The following is a 20,648-nucleotide window of genomic DNA, read 5'->3' as shown; positions in this document are numbered from 1 at the left end:
CCAGTGGAATTCTGGGAATTAAGGTCAAAATAAAAAGTTCCATGATTCCAGTCTCTCTGTCCCATGCTTCCTCTTTCTGGGTGGGCTAGCACCATTTTTGAATTCCTGTTAGCCAGCGTGGACCCAACAATGATCTGCGCCATTGTGCTAGCAGCCACAAGTGTGCAGAAGCTATTTGGGCTTCTTGAATTCCTGAAGCCAGGTGGCTTCAGTTTTGGACTTTGCACACTGTACCACCAAGCAGATAATGTGACTGCAGCAGCAGCTTCTCCAGTAGCAGAGGAAGGAGGAGGAGGAGAACCCCAAGCAACTGCTACTACAGGAACTGTTCCTGGAGCAGCTTCACATTATGCATTGCCGTTTCTGAGCTCAAGAAACCAGCACTGATTAGTGGGAAAGGATCATTCCGCAAAACTGGGACGATCAGCAGTGGCAAAAGAATTTCAAAATGGTGAAGGCAAACTTTTTTGAGATCTGTACTGCACTAGCCCTGCAGTACTGTCAGGGATGCTTACTGCTTTTACTTTTAGTCTCAGGCCTGAAAATGTGCAGCTGTTATCCAGGTGAGAGTGGGGAATGAATTATGAACACTGCAGCACTTTCTATGTGTGGCCTTGAATACAGATGCCCCCCAGGTTATGCAAACCCGACTTACGCAAATCCGCACTTACAGAAAAAGTTCCGTAAGCTAGAAATAGGAGGGTTTTGGTTTTTTTGGCGTAATGGTCCGGTATACGTTTCTGACTTACGCAAAATTCGAGTTACACAAGGCGTTCCAGAACGGAACACTTGCGTAAGTCAGGGAGCGTCTGTATAGCTAATAAGAACACTGTGGCGTGGCGTGGCTTAACTGGATTGCATACACCAAATAAGAAGTAACTGGGTGGCATTTCTTATTTCATCTTGCATCTGTGTCTTTATATTTTTATAAAAACCTATGGCTTATGGAAAAGTAACAGTTTTTCTGTGTACCATGCATTACCAAATAACTTTGAATGAATTTTTGATAGTTTTTTATTATTAAATAATGTATTGTGTAACAAGCAGAAATGAACCTTTAATTAAAACAATGAAATACTTCTTTAAAGTGACACTGTGCAATGGAGGGGAAAACACAAGAATGGGTACGCTCCAATTCACAGGCAAGCATACGTCTTGCCTCTGCCTCTTCTTCTTCTGCTTTTTCGGGGTCGCATGCCGGGGCTCTAAGTATCAGGGTCGTTACATGTCTAAAAGAACTGGGTTCTCAGGTAACACTGTCCTCACTGCCTCGAGTTTCAGCTGGAGTGGGGAACGGTATCTGGTAGAATGGCTGTTTAGGGGCTGTGGGGAACATATGCCTGTGTTCCCTGTACTGTCCAGGGATTGCAGAACATGGCTGGGTCCTGGTTGAGGACACTGGATTGTCTGTGTGCCTGCTACCAGCATGCACTGCAGCTGAGCATTCTGATTCTGGATTGCCTCCAAGAGTTGCTGCTGCATGTATATCCTTCTCTACTGTGTCTTTTGCCATGGCAACGCGGTCTCTGGCCACTGCAAAACTTTCTCTGATATCTCCCTGTCTTTTCCTCTCAGACCTCCAGCTTGCTGCTGTTTTCAATTTGGGGGTTCTGCAGTGAGGTCTGGAAACATTTCCTCCACAGTTTTCTGTTTCTTCCCTTTAAGTTAGCCAGCCACTCAGCTATTCATAAAGGTCCCATCCTTGCAGGTCTGGCCACTGCAGGTGCCATAGCTGGGGGAGTAGGGGAAAAAAACAACAAGCAGTTATATTCATATTCCCAAGACTATCATAAATATTTTTAAACAGCTATTTTTTATTTCCCTTTCCTGAGATTCTTCCCATTCTTGGGGGGGTGCTCAGAGATTATAAATGGTATGTGCATGAAGAGGGCTAGATTGGGATTTTTGGATGTGCAATATATGCTATCTGGGTTTACAGTTGTGCCTTGGAGGATGTGGGGGGTTGGGAATTATGTTCTTGGTTTGCTTCACTGTTTAGGCTGTGCCTTGGGGGTGCTTATGTAGTATCATAGGGCATCTGGGAGAAAGCTGAATAGTAATCCCCTATACTTCCCCTTTAGGCTGTTCTGACTCTCATTGATGTTACACTGAGGTGGGTGAGTAGGAGGTGGAGAATGGCCTTATTCAAAAGGGCAAAGGGCAGACCAGCAAATTACGCTGTGAAGTGTAATGCTACACAATTGGAAGGGAACAGCGAGCCATAGCAGGGACAAAGACTGTGCAACTATCCCCCATAATCTCCAGAGAAAAAAAAAACAACAAGCAATTTCTCAGTCTTAGATTCTGCTTTACCTCCCCTGTAGATATGGGGAAAAGACAGGTCAAAGAATATTTACATAAGTTAGATGTATTCAAGTCAGCAGAGCCTGATGAAATTCACCCTAAGGTACTTAAAGAGCTGCTGAAGCAAGCTCAGAACCATTAGCAATTATCTTTGAGAACTCATGAAGGATGGGTAAGGTCCCAGAGGACTGCAGAAGGGAAAACATAGTACCTAACTTTAAAAAGGGGAACAAGGAGGATCCAGGGAATTATAGACCAGTCAGCCTAACTTCAATACCTGGAAAGATACTAGAAGAAATTATTAAATAATCAATGTGTAAGCACATAGAGATTAATAGGTTGATAAGTAGTAGCCAACATGCAGAGAAAAATACACCAGGTTTTGTACTGATTGTTTGAAACCTTAACTGTTTGTCTTTCTCAAACCCTGTAAAAAGCCATTCAGGGTTGTACGGATATACCATTCCTAAGGTAAACTTATTTTCCTGTACAAATGTGTGTTACAGGGCATATATATCTCTCTCAATATCAGCAGGAAGCTGTAGTCTTAGTACCTTTATGGGCATGCAATACCCATGTCTACCTTATGTAAACTGAGAATACTAACCATTTTTTTCTCTGTAACTTCGTCTCAAACTACTGAATTTCACATACCTGAATTTTTCTTTATTTGAATATGCTGTTGGAACAGAGTAGAGGGCAGGTGGGGTAGAGGTTGTGGCTGCGCCATGCTGCCATTCTGAGCAGGATAGATGCAGGGAGGGGAAAGGAAAACAGGTAGATGGTACATGCCCTTTGTGGCCTGGGCTACTAAACAGTCTATGGTCAGGGCTTTAGCATGAAACAAAAGCTGACTGCCGGGTGCATCTGCCATTTTGAAATACAGGGATGTATGTGGACTTAATGTTTGTACATTGGGTGTAATCAACACCAAGTGGCCTTTGAACTAATAAAGGAGTGCATGTACAGAAACTTAAGTTGTGATAAATGTTAATAAAACTAATAGGAAAATAATTTCCAAGAGAAGTAAAAACTGTTTTCAGTATTAGGTTGTTCTTTGACTGTTTTTCCCTTAGGAAACAGTGTCATGTCTTCTTTTTTTGTTGTATGACTTCTAGAATGATTAATATAAATCTGGAATTTTCTAAGCTCTTGAAGGAGAAATGAAAAATAAATCCTCAAAGCATTTTTCTCGTAAGCGTTTTCAGTTACGTCTACATTGGCACACATATTCAGTCACTAGATATGTACATACTCAGGCATGCTCTCCATACTTACGCCAAGTGTCCACATATGCTGTACTGGACACAAATATAATGCTAGGTACATGCGTTTACCCACATCCACACTGCCACTGTTACACAACATTAGTGTTACCATTACAGGGGCAGTATCCCAGGGCACAGGGCAGACGGGGAGACACTCTAGAAACCGCTTTGCTCTGTGTTCCAGGTACTGTCCCCCACCTTCAGAAATCTGGCAATTGCAGATCCTCATTACGTCTCCCCTCACTGTATTTCCCTGCCGAAGTGGATGGAAGACAGAGCAATGGTATGATGATGTGGGTCTACTCCTGCTCCTTATTGCGGGATAAGCGGTTATGCAGTGGAGTAGGTGTTTAGCAAGATAATAAGTGGAATTTGGGCAGAAATTTGACGTAGCAAAGACTGCTGACCTTGCTGCTAAATGACAAGTAATTTAGCTCATATGGTCTAGATATGGTGAATGCCAGTATAGTCACAGTATATCCTGGAGTGGACCATCACTTCTGGTGCAGGAGAACAAATAAGTGTTGGAGGATCACATCATTTTGGAAACCTGGGATGACCAGCAGTGGCTTTAGAACAAGGAACTTTTGAATGATAAAACAGACCTTTAGAGAGCCATGTTAGGAACTTGCACCAAAACTCGAGCCTCAGAACACTTAGGTTGCGTGTTCTGCTGCACCGAGAACTAATAATTTCTCTATGTACAGAGCAGTAACTGCACTTCCCCATCATGTGCATATATCCTTGGGCCTTCAGATATTTCTGAACAGAGGAAGAGGGGGATGCAGACAGAAAAGTGTTTGTAGTATAATAGCACCAGATAGTTACACCATTGCAATTCATGTGCTGTGAATTGTGAGGCACAATCAAGAACCTAAAAATATCTTATGTTCATTATACTTAGGACACAAGTCAAGGTAACGATAACACTTGGTGGGATTCAGGGACTCCTGCAAGCTCATCTTTCCCCTCTTGGATGCTCAGGGGTGTCCCCCCCAGCAAAAGGGTTTTGGAGAACAGTGGAGAGCATTTGTCCCAGGAATCTTGCAGGGTCCATTGTCTCCTTCTGGTCACTTGGGGTTTAGGTCCTCTGGCTCAGCTGTACCCCGGGCGGCAGCTGGAGAAGGAGGTGGCAGCGGTTGTGCAGAGGCAATGGCAGCAAGCAGACCCCGAACTCAGTCAACCACCAGTTCTATGAGCCTCTCCAGTAGGGAATGCTCCCTTTTCCTATGGCTTGCCTCCAGCTCATGAACCAGTTCACCAGTGTGTCTTCCTACTGGGGAGGCCAATCCTCTCACGTCCCGAGGAACTCAGACTGCTCCTTGTTCCTCCTGTCCATCTCTCCGAGTAGCTCTTTGAGGGTCCTTCTCCATCTGCCCCTGCTGTCTCTGAGGTGCTGCGCCTGCTCTCCTGACAGAATGGATTCCCTCTCAGGAAACGAAGGTCCTGCCAATTCAAAGACAAGGGTAGCATTTTTTTTTTCCTTTGGAAGAAGCTGAGAAATTCCTATCACATAAATAACTTTGCTGTAGAAGGCCACAACTTATGATACTTTTCATCATTCCATGAATGCAACTATTATACTATCCTTGGTTCTCAGACAACTTTTGCATACCAGGAGGAAGGAGCAGAGGCTATGAATGGTAAGAAAAATGTAATAATGTTTTAAAAAAAATTAGTGTCTCAAAGCAGGGGAAGGGACATTTCCTTTCAGGGGCTATGTTATCAGTATGCAAATTATTCTTTAAAGGCTGGCGACCATTTGGAGAATGTAATAGTTTTCAAGATACCAGAATAGAAAAGAGATGGCTTTGCAGTCCTGTGGAGAAGATCCGGCAATCCATGCAAAAGACTTTTCTGCTAATGGTCAACCCTCTACATATTGCTGAATGGATGGGTATGGGTAGCTCTGAAGGTGGACCAAGCAGATTTGCAACACTGCTACTGATCCTCAAGACCTAGCTAGTGTTTCTGCTATGCCAGAAATTTGGTGAAATATACTTACAGGACTAAGAGGCAATTCAACTGGAAATGGACTATATTCTCAGCTAACATATGGAGTTTCCGTGTAAAGGGAGATGTAAACAACATATAGCACCATCCACAACCCCCGGCATCACCAGAAAATTCTGCCCCTGTGCCTATCTAGCAATGGTGAAATGGAGGGAAAGAAAGATACTGCAACTGTATTTCCTTCTCTGAAGTTTCAGATCAGTGCCACAAGCCCCTCACTTCTCCACTGCAAAGGGACCCCACACTGTGTTTATCCAGCTGCCAGTCTGGATCCTTCTCCCACCTCCATTTCCCCCAGCTTGCACAGCATGGCTCAGTGTGGGGCGAGGCAAGACACCAGGGATCGGGACAGAAAAAATTTTGCAATCTTCCAAGGGAGAAAGGACTGCTGTGACTAACTTTTCCTCAAAGTATTCCCTTCCCCTTCCACAGGCCACCCCTCCATCTCAAAACCTTCTCCCCATTCCACATGGCTCATTTTTGTAAGAGGACAGTAAGCTTGGGGTTGGGTGATAAAAGTACAGAAACAACATAATCTTCCAAGGGATGACAGACAACTGTTATTAGCTTTAGACAAACTAAGTTTTCTACAATTTTTACAATTGTCCTATACTCAACCAGGAACTTGGTAAATCTACCTGCTCCCTTTCCCCGGTTCACACAGTCCCAGGATCATTGCTGCCTGACTGCTCGCCAAGAAAAGTACACACACAGGGCACAGTGATTTTTCTCTAATAATCTGTTTTTAAAGACACAGCTTCAGCCAAATGCATAATAGTGACTCTTAACCCCCAAGTGACTCATCAGAAATCAATACAAATAATTGATTTATAGCAGTGTCTTGTTCGGGGATATTTCTGGGTTGAGCAGAGCAAGGATTGGGCTTAAAATCAGCAATGTAACACCAGAACAAGAGCAGATATTGACAGGGAAGATGGGGGTCCACTGTAACTTACCAGCCTCAGGTTCTGCTTCTTGCCACAGCTCGGGGTCCTCCTCAAGTTTGTCGGGGGGTGGGGGAGGCGAAGAGAGGATTCCTCAACCAGCTCGTCTAGGTAAAGGTGCAAAAGACACATGCGCCTCATCCTTTGGGTCTTCTGGGACATCCTCCGTAGTCCCTGCTGCCTCCTCATCCTGGTCCTCATCAGCATCCCATTGGACAATGACATACTGACAAAGTGTACAAATGCTTTTATACCAGTGCTTGAAGTCTAAATATTAAGATGGGTGAACTAAAGTGCCTGGCATTAAATGAGGATATTGATATAATAGGCATCATAGAAACGTGGTGGAATGAAGATAATCAATGGGATGTGGTAATACCAGGGTACAAAATATATTGGAATGACACAGTAGGTCGTACTGGTGGGGAAGTAGCACTACATGTGAAAGAAAGCAGAGTCAAATAAAGTAAAAATCTTAAATGAATCAAACTGTTGCATGACATCTCTATATAGATATACCATGTTTGAACAATAAGAGTTTAGCAGTAGGGATATACTATTGACCCCTAATCAGGATGGTGATAGTGACTGTGAAATACTCAGAGAGATTAAAGAGGCTACAAAAAAAACAGAAAACCTAATAATAATAATGGGGGATTTCAACTATCCCCATACTGACTGGGAACATGTCACCTCAAGAAGGGATGCAGACATAAAATTTCTAGACACATTAAATGACTGCTTTTGGGGGCAGCTTGTCCTAGAACACACAAGGGGTGAGGCCAGTTTTGATTTAGTCCTAAGTGGAGCACACAATCTGGTCCAAGAAGTGAATATAGCTGAATCACTCAATAATAGTGACCATAATGTAATTAAATTTAACATCCTTGTGGGGGGGAAATGCCAAAGAAACTCACCATAGTACCATTTAACTTCACAAAGTGAAACTACACAGAAATGTGGAATCCAGTTAAATGGATATTAAAAAAGAACAGTCAGAAGGGTGAAATGCCTGCAAACTGCATAGAGACTATTTAAAAACTCCATAATAGAGATCACACTAAATGTATACCCAATAAAAAAAACTGCAAGAGGACTAAAAAATGCCACTATAGCTAAACACTAAAGTAAAAGAGGCATTTAGAAGCAAAAAGTCATCCCTTACAAATTGAAAGTCAAATCCTAGTGAGGAAAATAGAAAGGAGGATAAACTCTGACAAGTCAAGTGTGAAAGCATAATTAGGAAGGCCAAACAAGAATCTGAAGAACAACTAGCTAAGGACACAAACAGCAAAATTTATTTAAGCATATCAGAAGCAGGAAGCCTGCCAAACAGCCAGTAGGGCCACTGGACCATGGAAGTACTAACGGAGCACTGAAGGAAGACAGTACTGTTGCGGAGAAGCTAAATAAATGCTTTGCACCTGTCTTCACTGCAGAGGATATGGGAAAGAACTGCACACCCAAGCCATTCTTTTTAGGTGACAAATCTGAGGAACTGTCCCAGATTGAGGTGTCGACAGAGGACATTTTGGAACAAATTGAAAAATTAAACAATAAGAAGTCACCAGGACCAGACGGTATTCACCCAAGAGTTCGGAAGGAACTCAGATCTGAAATTGCAGAACTATTAATTCTGGTATGTAATCTATCACTTAAATCAGCCTCTGTACCAGATGACTGGAGGACAGCTAATATAATGCAGATTTTTAAAAAAAGGTGCAGAGGCGATCGTGGCAATTACAGGCCTGTAAACATAACTTCTGTTCCAGGCAAACTGGTTGAGATTATAGTAAGGAACAGAATTATCAGACACAAACAAACATGACATTGGTGAAGAGCTAACATAGCTTTTGTACAAGGAAATCATGCCTCACCAATCTATTAGAATTCTTTCAGGGGGTGGACAAAGGTGATCTAGTGTACTTGCACTTTCAGAAAGCTTTTGACAAGGTCCCCCACCAAAGGCTCTTAAAAAATGTAAGCGGTCATGGGATAAGAGGGAAGGTCCTCTCATGGATCAGTAACTGGTTAAAAGACAGGAAACAAAGAATAGGAGTAAATGGTCAATTTTCAGAATGGAGAGAGGTAAATAGCAGGGTCCCCACAGATCTGGTTTGGGACGTATGCTGTTCAATACAGGACTGAAAAAAGGGGTAAAAGTGAGGTGGCAGAAGTTTGCAGATAATATAAAATTACTCAAGATAGTTAAGGCCAACACAGGCTGCAAAGAGTTACAAAGGGATCTCACAAAACTGGGTGGCAAAAAGGAAGATAAAATTCGATGTTGACAAGTGCAAAATAAGACACATTGGAAAAAAAATAATCCCAGCTATAAATACAAAGTGATGGGGTCTAAATTAGCTGTTACTAATCAAGAAAGATCTTGGGGTCATCATGGATAGTTATCTGAAAACATCTGCTCAGTGTACAGCGGCAGTCAAAAAAGCTAATAGAATGTTAGGAACCATTAGGAAAGGACTAGACAAGAAGACAGAAAATATCATAATGCCACTATATAAACCCATGGTACACCCACACCTTGAATACTGCATGCAGTTCTGGTCACCCCATCTCAAAAAAAGATATATTAGAAATGGAAAAAATACAAAAAAAGGACAACAAAGATGATTAGTGGTATGGAACAGCTTCCATATGAGGAGAGATTAAAAAGACTGGGACTGTTCACCTTAGAAAAGGCGATTAAGGGGGAAGATATAAGAGAGGTCTCTAAAATCATGAATGTTGTGGAGAAAGTGAATACGGAAGTCTTCTTTAACTTCTTCACATAACACACAAACCAGGGGTCACCAAATGAAATTAATAGGCAGCAGGTTTTAAACAAATGTAAGGAAGTACTTCTTCACACAGTGCAGTCAAGCTGTGGAACTCGTTGCCAAGGGATGCTGTGAAGGTCAAAAGTATAACTGGGTTCAAAAAAGAACTAGATAAGTTCATGGAAGATAGGTCCATTGATGGCTATTAGTCAAGATGGCCAGGGATGCAATCCCATACTCCAGATATCCCTAAACCTCTAACTGACAGAAGCTGAGATTGGATGACAGTGGATGGATCATTCGATAAATTGCCCTCTTCTGTTCATTCTCTGAAGCATCTGGCAGTGGCCACTATTGGAAGATAGAATACCAGGCTAAATGGACCATTGGTCTGACCACTATGGCCTTTCCTATGTTCTTATAACTGTTCTAGCCTTTTGCCCTCCTGTACAGAAGCCTCAAGTGCTTGATGCCTTCCTGGAATGGGCCGGAGTCAGCTCAATGTCCACCTGATCCAGCTTCTGTGAAATTTCCTGAAATACATGTTCCTTCTGCTTTGGGCAAAGTTGTGGAGGACATTCTACTCCAATCACACATTAATCTGCACCCAAGTGTAGTTGGAGGACCAGGCAGCTGCTCTCAAAGTACGATCCACATTTACCTAGATTGATCAAAAGAGTATGGCAGACACCTGTTCTGATATGGTCACCACAGCTCGCTATTATTGGTGAAAACGGGAGGACAGGGTCCTTTATAGTTTGAGTAGGACTCAGGAAGAAAAGTATTCAGTGCATTGTGGGACTGGGGGTGGATGACTACTGACACTCGAAACCTGGTACAAGCTCCTTATTCCACATTGCAAATTGGTATGGATATGGGGTCATGTCCGAGCCTGAGACACGTACTTACCCACACACCATACCTCAGGCACACTAGCTTACTCACCCTCCACTCACCTTCAGACCCATGCTTTTGGGTTTTAAAACAAGGACATTGGGGGATTATGGGACAAGACATATGGACAGTCGCTACTGTAGACATACCCTCAGTTAAGTAGGTTTTAATGAACCCAATACCTGCATTTTAAATTGTGAATAAAACACTCCCTTCTTAGGCCTTCTCTACACACACAAGTTACACCAGTTTAACTTAAGTTGTGATGTTGCACCAATTTAAGCCTTGTCTACTTTGCACCACAGTGCAGACTTCGGGGATGTGAAATGGAGAGTGCAACAAAGTGTTGCACTCTAACTGTCCCACACAATTGCTGCTGTTGCGAACAAAAAGGTACCTAGCTTGTGTTAGCATAGTCTTGTTTGAAAGAGGAGTATGTTAAAGCAAACTAGACACCTTTTAGTTAGCGCCAGCAACATCCATGTGGGACAGTTGGAGCACAACACTACGAGGATGTGAACTGAAGAACGCACCGAAGTCTGCGCTGCAGCGCCGCGTAGACATAGCCCTAGTTAAATTGGTGTAACTGTGTATGTGTGTGGAAACTACAGTCTAGTCTACACAGATTTTGTACCAGTATAACTATTTCAATTAGGGAGTGCTGTATTTAGTAATCACAATAATTGAACTGGTATAACCCCTATTGTACAGGAATTTTACAACTTTTATACCAGTATAGAGCACCTTTATACTGATGTAATGGTTTCCACAATAGAAGGGTTATAATGTTTTGACCAGACTAATATAGTTGAGTGTATATTGTGTTTAGGCAAGTCGTACATCAATTTAAAGCAATATCCACAGATGAAATTGCATTGCCTTACCTAAATTGGTGCAATATCATATCTTTAGTTATACTGGTGCAACTTTCTGTTTAGACCAGGCCCTAGTTTCACAATATTTTTACTTCCTTGGTACTTGCACTGTCATAATCCTAACAGTTTTTCAATTTGTCAGCATTCCAAGGTAGACAAAACCTGAATTTCTAATGTAAAAAACAAAAATAAGACTTCCAAAAAGAAGTTTCAGGCCTTCTTTATACTTCAAATATGTCATTTATTGCTTACAGGGCCGTCCTTAGGATTTATGGTGCCCTAGGCGGGATTATTAAACTGGTGCCCCTGTGCCTGATTTGCTCTTAACAACACAAACATAAGCTTACAGTATTGGAAAACTTGCCACATGCACGTTATTAAACCAGTTTAACTTAATTAAGCACACTGTAATGCTGATGGACTAGCACTAAAGAAGTAGCGCTATAGAAAAAATTCTGATTTGACAGAATGATGCAAATAATATAATTTTTTTAATTTGTCAACATTTTATTGGAAATTTATATGAAGAGGTATTGAAACAAGGATTTGTTTTTAATTAAAAGCAATCTTTCTGGCTTTTTTGGCTGCAAAATCAGTAATAATGTCATTGTATGACAAAGACAAAGTGATGTCTTGTTCGATTGCAGGAATAGCAAGACCAGTCAAGCATTCCTGACTCATTGTAGAACGGAGATAGTTTTTAAATGAGCTTTAGTTTTGAGAAACTCCGTTCTCCTGATGCTACTGTTACAGGAATTGTCAGTAGAATACGAGTGGCAATGTACACATTAGGATATATGTCAACAAGTTTGCTGGTATGAATAAACTGTACAATGTCCATCACCGATTTTGCATGTGGCAACATTGGTGACAGTGTACTCAATTCTTCGTACAGTTCAAGTCCATTTAAATCAAAACTATCACCGTGCTTCAGGAGGCTCTCTAGGTTCTTGCGCTGTGACCTTGAGCTAGTGTGAAGACACCTCACAAGGCGCTCCGCCCTGACTGAGACACAATAGAGTTGGAAACCCATGTCATTTTTACAAAGCCACTTTTTAGTTTTAAATGTATAGTGGGCATCAGTCTTAATGTTAGTTACAACTCTATATCAACCTTCTACTGTAAATAGATCAATGGCATTATCCAGTTTAATAAGCCGGGTTTCCAAGCAGTGGGGAAATATAACCCCTAGTTTTACTCCTAGGTAAAGCACAAAGTGACCAAAATGAAGTCAGCACAGAATCATCTCATCTAGATTAAGGTAGCACAGAAATGTTACAGAAGTCCTATTGTGCCTCATTTTTGTTTGGAAAGACATTAGCAATAGCAGCACATTTTGGGCACTGCCAGAAATACATGATAAATCACTGCCTCTAAAGTTCCATCAAAAACTGACATTTTCACAGCTCTAGCATGATCTGCTACACAGATTCTTCACAAGGAAGTGTCCCTGGCCTTTTTCACTCATATTAACCATGTATTTACTTTATGAAAGTTGGACAAAACATTGTGAAAACGTAAGACATTGGCTGCCCAACCTCTGGGCTGGCAAAAGCTATACTGACTCACTGGGAAAAAAAGCAAGAGAATCTTAGTACAACATATGGTCACTCTATACCAGGGGTCGGCAACCTTTCAGAAGTGGTGTGCCAAGTTCACTGTAATTTAAGGTTTCCCATGCCAGTAATACATTTTAACATTTGTAGGTGGTCTCTCTCTATGTCTATATTATATAAATAAACTATTGTTGTATTTAAAGTAAATAAGGTTTTTTAAATATTTAAGAAGCTTCATTTAAAATCAGATTAAAATGCAGATCTTATCAATTTAGTGTGATCCTTGCCTGGGATCCTCGTCTGGGGTTCCAGCCACCAGCCCCGCTCAGCCCACTGCTGGTCTGGGGTCCAGCTACTGGCCCTACTCAGCCCACTGCCGGTCTGGGATTCCATTCACTCAGCCGGCAGCAGGCTGAGCGGGCCGGTGGCGGGCTGAGCGGGACCGGCGGGGGGGCTGAGTGGCTCAGTCCGTTGCCAGTCTGGGGTGCCGGCAGCACTCAGCCCCCCACCGGCCCCGCTCAGTCCGCTGCCGGCTGAGTGAATGGAACCCCAGGCCGGCAGCGGGTTGAGTGGCTCAGCCGGGGTCTCAGCCGCTGGCCTGCTCAGCCCGTTGCCAGCCTGGGGTTCCTTGGGGGTTCCCAGGCCAGCAGCGGGCGCTGAGTGGGGCCGGCGGCTGGGACCCCGGCTGGCAATGGGGCAGCAGCCGGAACCCCAGAGCGGCGGTGGGCTGAGCCGCTCAGCCCGCCGCGGCGTGCCATCAAAAATCAGCTCGTGTGCCACCTTTGGCACGTGTGCCGTAGGTTGCCGACCCCTGCTCTATACACTAGTAAGGAGATGACCATATTACAGTTGTTGGAGGGCTCTATTTAGCAGTAACAGGGCTATAGGAAAGTCAGTCAACATTTTTTGTTTCTCTGATGAAAACTGGCCCATTCCCTGCCCCAAACCAAACTTGTCACAAATAATTGTCAACAACTTAATTTTCTGTTTTTGGCTAAGATATTAATTTTTTTAAAAAAAATATTGAAATTGAATTCAGGGATTGTTAGCAAGCATTTTTGGCAAACAAAGTTGTTAATTGACAATCTAAATGGCAACACAATACTGCTTTCATGCTTGGCTCACCCCCCAGCCTGCTGGTCCAACAGCTGCAGTAGAGGAGGAGATAGGTGGAAAACTGCAGGACCCCAAAATCCACCTCTTGGGGTGCAGAGTGGAAACAGCAGCAGCAAACCCTCAGGTCCGATCACACGCCAATGGGCACCACCGCCAGCCCCACGGACCATGGTGAAGTTAGCACAGCATCTGATCTCAGGGACGGGGCACCCATGGAGCCACAGCAGCTCATCCTGCCCTGCGCAGCTCCCCCCGGATGAGATGGATCGCTGCCAGCCCGGGGGAGAGACGCGCTCCCCAGCTAGGGTGACCAGATCCAGATGTCCTGATTTTATAGGGCCAGTCCCGATATTTGGGACTTTGTCTTATATAGGCACCAATTACCCACACCTAGGGTGACCAGCAAGTGTGAAAAATCAGGACAGGGGGTGGGGGTGGGGGGGTAATAGGAGCCTATATAAGAAAAAGACCCAAAAATTGGGACTGTCCCTATAAAAGTGGGACATCTGCTCACCCTATCCCAACCCCCTGTCCTGATTTTTCACACATGCTATCTGGCTATCCCCAGCCCAGCCACGCGTGACCATTCCAATCCTGGCTGGCTACCGAGGAAGTGAGTTACTTTCCCTTTCATTCCTCAGCAGGCAGCCAGCCAGCCTCCCCCCTCCCCCCCAACACCAATGGAGCGCGCGTCCCATCTTGGGTGTGGCCCTGCCACAATGGGCGCTGGTGAGGGGCCATCTTGGGTGTGGCACGTGCTAGATTGGCTCCCCCCGGTATTGTGTCATAGAGAGGAGCGTGACGTCATAATTTCCCCTCCCAGGCACAGGGAGGGGGAAAGGGGGTGAGGCCAGTGGGAGCTGGAGACCGCCCCCTATAGGGGCAGCAGAGGTGAGCCCCTCCCCTTCCTCTAAAATGGCTGCTACAGAGACACCCCCACCCCCACCCCAAAGGAGCAGAGGGGCTGCTCCCGCCCCTGCTGGAGAACTGCCCCCAATAGGGGGCGAGGCATGGAACTAGGGGGTGGAGCTCGGGAGGTGGGGCTGGAGAGCAGAATGAAGCTGGGGGGCGGGACTATGGGAAAGCCCGGAGCTGGGGGAGGGGTTCAGAGCGGGGGGGGGACATAAGGGAGGGGTCTGAAGATTGCTGGGAAATTTCCCACTGCTACAACCCTCCCACCCCCAAAAAATTGTTGGTTGCGATACCCCCACCAGTCCCACTACCACAATGGGGGGGGGGGGAGAGAGGCCAAGCACCTGGGGGTGCAGGACCAGCAGGCCTGGGGTGAGGGTCTCAGCTTACACGCAAAGGGCCCGACACACACTAGGCTGCAAACAGAACCCAGGAGTTCTGGCTCCCAGCCCTGACTGCTCTAACCACTAGACCCCTCTCCCCTCCCAGAGTCGGGGGAGAGAACCCAGGAGTCCTGGCTCCCAGCCCCCCCTGCTCTAACCACTAGAACCCGCTCCCCTCCCAGAGCCGGGGAGAGAACCCAGGAGTCCTGGCTCCCAGCCCCGACTTCTCTAACGACTAGACCCCACTCCCCTCCCAGAGCCGGGGAGAGAACCCAGGCGTCCGGGCTCCATCCCCCCCGCTCTAGGCTGGTAGGAAGATGCACCAGGAGTTGGTGCTGCCGTATTACACGGCGGATTGCGACCAGGCGCGGGGGCTGATGAACACGGCCATGGGGCCACTGCAGCGCCAGTTCCGGGCCGGCGAGTACGAGATCTTCCAGTACGCCCCCATATTCGAGAGCAACTTCATACAGGTACCTGGGGTGAGGGGCTGGGCTCAGAGCTGGGGGCGGGGCTATAGGGGAAGGGCAGAGCTGGGGTGGGGGCGGGGCTCTGGGGCAGCGAACAGCTGGGGCCAAGTGGCCAGGGCCGGCTCTGGCTTTTTTGCCACCCCAGGCAAAAAAGCCTCCCGCCGCCCCCACCGCCCTCCGGCGGGGAGCGCGGCAGGGGAGGGCGCCAGAGCGCCGGGAGGAGGGCGGAGAGCCCGGCCGCGGGCCCCACTCTCCCCGACCGGCCAGAGCGCCATGGGGAGGGCGGCAAGCCCAGTCGCGGCCCCGCTCTCGGGCCTGAGTGCTGCCCCCCTCCAGATGCCGCCCCAAGCACATACTTGGTAGGCTGGTGCCTGGAGCCGACCCTGCAAGTGGCTGTGGGGGGAGGCACTAACCTACCCCTCTCTGCCCCACCCGCAGATCAGCAAGCGCGGGGAGGTGGTGGACGTGCACAATCGTGTCCGAGTGGTCACAGTGGGCGTGGCCTGCACCAGCCCCGCCCTACTGGTGCCTAACGTACTGCTGCTGGCCCGGCCCGTGGTCCCCTCCGAGGACAGCCGGGGCCGCAGGGGTCCCCCTGCCAAGGCACTAGAGCTCACCAGGTGAGACACGCCCCCCCCCCGCCATGAATGGTGCCCCTCACTTCTGACCCGCAGCTCCCTCCTAGCCCAGCCCCAGCCCCAGCCCTGCCAGTGCCCCTCACTCCTGACCCGCAGCCCCTGCTAGTCCAGCCCTGCCCTCCCCGCCCCTCACTCCCGACCCGCAGCCCCTGCTAGCCCAGTCCTGCCGGTGCCCCTCACTCCTGACCCGCAGCCCCTGCTAGCCCAGCCCTGCCCCCCCCAGCCCTGCCAGTGCCCCTCACTCCCAACCCACAGCCCCTGCTAGCCCAGGCCTAGGCTCCCCCGCCTCAGTCCCGACCCGCACCCTCTGCTGTCCCTGCAGGCTGCTCCCGCTGCCGTTTGTGAAGATCTCGGTGCACGACGGCGAGATGCTGCAGCTGCGGCTGAAGCTGGCCAGTGGCCGCTCATTCTACCTGCAGCTCTACCCCGAGGGCGACGCCCACTACGAGCTCTTCAACAAGTGGGTGCAGATCATCAACCTCCTCCGGCCGCCCGCGGACGGGAGCTACAGGGGACAGGCCCGGCCCGGAGACCCCGGGGAACCCCTGTTCCGAGGCATCAGCCAGGACACCACCGGGGTGAGGCACCACCAGCTGCTCCCCTCCACGCAGGGGGCTAGTGGTTAGAGCCGGGGGGGGGCTGGGAGCCAGGACGCCTGGGTTCTCTAGCTATAACCTGTGGGGATGTATAGCTCCCCAATTGTTAGCCATGGTTACGGCACACTGTTTCCATTGGCAGCGAGGCAGGAGCTGTTTACACCCCCACGTCTGTGTTTGAGAAACTTATTTGGCTGATTTGATTAGTACCCTCGCAGCTGGCTATTCACGCGCTCAACAGATGGGTTCGTAATCTTATGTGCATGTACACTGCCTGTTTTCTCCATGCGCAAGAATGTAACCACTAAGAAGAGTTGTAAACAAAGTAAGGAGAGAAATAAAAACCCCAGGAAAGGTTTTTTCCTGGGAGGCTTTTGGCTTGAGGCTTTGGAAGCTTGCTGGCTACTACAAACCTGGTGTTCTATTTCCTTTCCTGTGTCGTCACCACAATAACCCATCCCGTTGTCCTCCCCAGAGCCTGGAGTCGCTGGCCCCCGAGGAAGGGGGCCCGGATGCCTTGAGCGTCTGCAGTTGCCAGACCCCCAGCCCCTCCCGGGATGACCCAGAGAGTTCGCGCAGCTGCCCCCCCCCCCAGCCTCAGCCCCTCACTGTCCCACGAGTCGCCCAGCATGGGGAGGGGGTCGCAGCAGGGCAGGTCTGCAGGGGAGCGCAGGAGCCAGGCTGGGTTGCCAGGGGGGTCACCAGCCCCCCAGGAGAGGAGCCCGGGCAGCCTGCAGGGGAGCCAGGGGAGCAGCCCCTCGAGCAAGAAGAAAGAATCCAGCAGGTGATGGGGGGGGGGAGGGAGGACCCAGGAAATTGGGATCTGGGGGGTTGGGGGCAATGGGAGGTGTCAGGCGTATGGAGCCGTGAGGGTCGGGGGAGGTTTGGGGGTGGGGAGGCATGGGGAGGTCAGGGGGGAGATGGAGGGCCTGAGAGGTGAGGAGAAGGTGAGGGGCTAGGAGGCGTGGAGGGAAATGGGGGGATCCCAGCATCTCATCGTCTCGTTTCGTTTCCAGGCGGGCAGATCGAGGAGGGGGAGCCACGCGGAGCAAATCATCGCAGAGCCGGGGTAGGTAGGAGCCCGACACGGGCTGGGGGAGGGAGCCCCCTAGCCCAGCCCCACTGCATCCCCCCAGCCAGCCCCTGCAGCCCGACCCCAGTGCGCTCCCTCTGGCCGTCCCTCTGGGGCCTAGGGTGGCCAACTTCCTAATTGCACAAAACCAAACACCCTTGCTCCGCCCCCTGCCCCGCCCCTTCTCGAGGCCCCGCCCCCTCTCACTCCAGCTCCCTCCCTCTGTCGCTCGCTCACTTTCACCGGGATGGGGGGGTGGGGGGGGAGTTCGGGCTCCGGGAGGGACCTGGCGGCCACTTCTGGGGAGCCTGGGAGCCTGCCTTAGCCCTGCCAGGGTCCCTTTTCGACCGGGCGGGGCCAGGTCCGCCCCCCAGGCTGACCCCCGCCCCGTTCTCTGCCCCCGGCCGCAGGCAGGAAGCCCAGCCGGATCCTGTCGCCGGTGAAGTCTCTGTCCCGCATCAGCCTGAGCCGCCCCCACAAGGACAAGAAGAAGAGGCGCTGCCGGCTGCCGGGGGAGGAGCCAGTAGAGAAAGGGGAGGGGCATGGTGAAGAAAGGGGCGGAGCCTCCTGGGGCAATTGGGGGAGGAACCTGCCTGAGAGCCCAATAAAGTCTGAGGCCTGGTCTACACTACGAGTTTAGGTCGACTTTAGTCGCGTTAAATCGAATTTAGCCTGGACACGTTCACACGACGAAGCCCTTTCTTTCGACTTAAAGGGCCCTTTAAACCGGTTTCTTTAATCCACCTCCGACGAGGGGATTAGCGATAAAATCGGCCTTAGGGGGTCGGAATTGGGTTAGTGTGGACGGAATTTGACGTTATTGGCCTCCGGGAGCTATCCCACAGTGCTTCATTGTGACCGCTCTGGACAGCACTCTCAACTCAGATGCACTGGCCAGGTAGACAGGAAAAGCCCCGCGAACGTTTGAATTTCATTTCCTGTTTGCTGAGCGTGGAGAGCACAGGTGACCCCGCAGAGCTCATCAGCACAGGTAACCGTGATGGAGTCCCAGGATCGCCAAAGAGCTCCAGCATGGACAGAACGGGAGGTTCGGGATCTGCTCGCCATATGGGGAGATGAATCAGTGCTGGCCGAACTCCGAAGCAGTAAACGAAATGGCAAAATATTAGAAAAGGTCTCCAAGGCCATGAAGGACAAAGGCCATAACAGGGACACACAGCAGTGCCGCGTGAAAATTAAGGAGCTAAGGCAAGCCTACCACAAAGCCAGAGAGGCAAACGGAAGGTCCGGGGCTGAGCCGCAAACATGCCGCTTCTACGCGGAGCTGCATGCCATTCTAGGGGGTGCAGCCACCACTACCCCAACCGTGTGCTATGAGTCCCTCACTGGAGAAAGACACAGGGAAGCGGGTTCTGGGGATGAGGAAGATGAGCATGAAGATAATGTAAATAGCTCACAGCAGCAAGGAAGCGGAGAAACCAGTTTCCCCAACAGCCAGGATATGTTTATCACCCTGGACCTGGAACCAGTAACCCCCGAACTCACCCAAGACCCTGCGGGCACACAGGGGACCTCCGGTGAGTGTACCTTTGTAAATATTACACATGTTTTAAAAGCAAACGTGTTTAATGATTAATGATTAATTTGCCCTGGCAATCGCGGCCAGTACAGCTACTGGAGAAGTCTGTTAACGTGTATGGGGATGGAGCGGAAATCCTCCAGGGACATCTCCAGAAAACTCTCCTGGATGTACTCCCAAAGCCTTTGCAAAAGGTTTCTGGGGAGGGCTGCCTTATCCCGTCCGCCATGGTAGGACACTTTACCACGCCAGGCGAGTAGCACGTAGTCTGGAATCATTGCATAACAAAGCATGGCAGCGTATGGTCCCGGTGTTTGCTGGCATGCAGACAACATCCATTCCTTATCGCTCTTTGTTATCCTCAGGAGAGTGATATCATTCACGGTCACCTGGTTGAAATGGGGCAATTTTATTAAGGGGACATTCAGAGGTGCCCCTTCCTGCTCTGCTGAACAGAAATATTCCCCACTGTTAGCCACGCGGTGGGGGGGAGGGGTGAAGTGATCATCCCAGAGAATTGGGTGTGTGGGGGAGGGGAATTAGTTGGGTTTGTGCTGCATGTTAACCCTGAAACCGCAGCCCCTCCTTTTACATTGCAAACCCATTTTAAATGGCCAACCAAACGGGTGCTTGGTCTGGGAAATGAGGGCAGTACTGTTTGAAACCATCCCCACATGTTAAGAAGGTTAAAAAAGCCCAAAGACTGTATGTCTTACCATGGCTGCCTGCAAGCTGAAATCTGTGTCCTGGCACTGCGTGAGTGATCTCTCACACCAAACCAGGAGGCTCTCAATATAAGAGGAAAAATGCGACCTTGTAACGAAAGCACATGTGCTGTTTTATGTGAACAGCAAAATTTAACGTGAAAGAGTGTACCCATTGTTCTCTAAAATGTATCTTTTTTAACCACCTCTCCCCTTCTCCTCCACCAGCTGCAAATGTGTCTCCTTCACAGAGGCTAGTGAGGATTCAAAACCGAAAGCGAAGGACACGTGATGAAATGTTCACAGAACTACAGACTGCCTCCCACGCTGACAGAGCCCAGCAGAATGCGTGGAGGCAGTCAATGGCTGATTTTAGAAAAGCCCAATATGACCGAGAGGAGAGGTGGCGGGCTGAATCGCGGGCAGAAGAGCAGAAGTGGCGTGCTGAATCGCGGGCTGAAGATGAGAGGTGGCGTCAGCTTGCACACAGAAGGCAAGAGTCGATGCTCCGGCTGCTGGAGCATCAAACTGATATGCTGCAGCGTATGGTTGAGCTGCAGGAAAGCCAGCAGGAGCAGAGACCGCC

General features: G+C 48.6%; 2 protein-coding genes across 2 annotated transcripts in view; one reads left to right on the top strand and one right to left on the bottom strand.

Annotated features, from left to right (window-relative positions):
- DTNB (dystrobrevin beta) overlaps positions 1–20,648 on the bottom strand; it is a 292,486-nt gene that overhangs the window by 242,574 nt on the left and 29,264 nt on the right. The window lies entirely within an intron of this gene.
- LOC115271342 (protein FAM71C-like) lies at positions 15,360–20,354 on the top strand. Its single transcript, XM_029913224.1, has 6 exons — positions 15,360–15,515; positions 15,951–16,132; positions 16,473–16,728; positions 17,222–17,315; positions 18,229–18,363; positions 20,314–20,354. Exons 1-6 carry the CDS (start codon positions 15,360–15,362, stop codon positions 20,352–20,354), a joined length of 864 nt encoding a protein of 287 aa, XP_029769084.1.

The sequence above is a fragment of the Terrapene carolina genome, unplaced genomic scaffold (genome assembly GCF_002925995.2).
Source record: "Terrapene carolina triunguis isolate 2854851 unplaced genomic scaffold, T_m_triunguis-2.0 Scaffold523, whole genome shotgun sequence".
NCBI classification, from domain to species: Eukaryota; Metazoa; Chordata; order Testudines; family Emydidae; genus Terrapene; species Terrapene triunguis.
The sequence above is the reverse complement of the archived record's forward strand: the minus strand, read 5'-3'. Positions and strand labels throughout refer to the sequence as shown.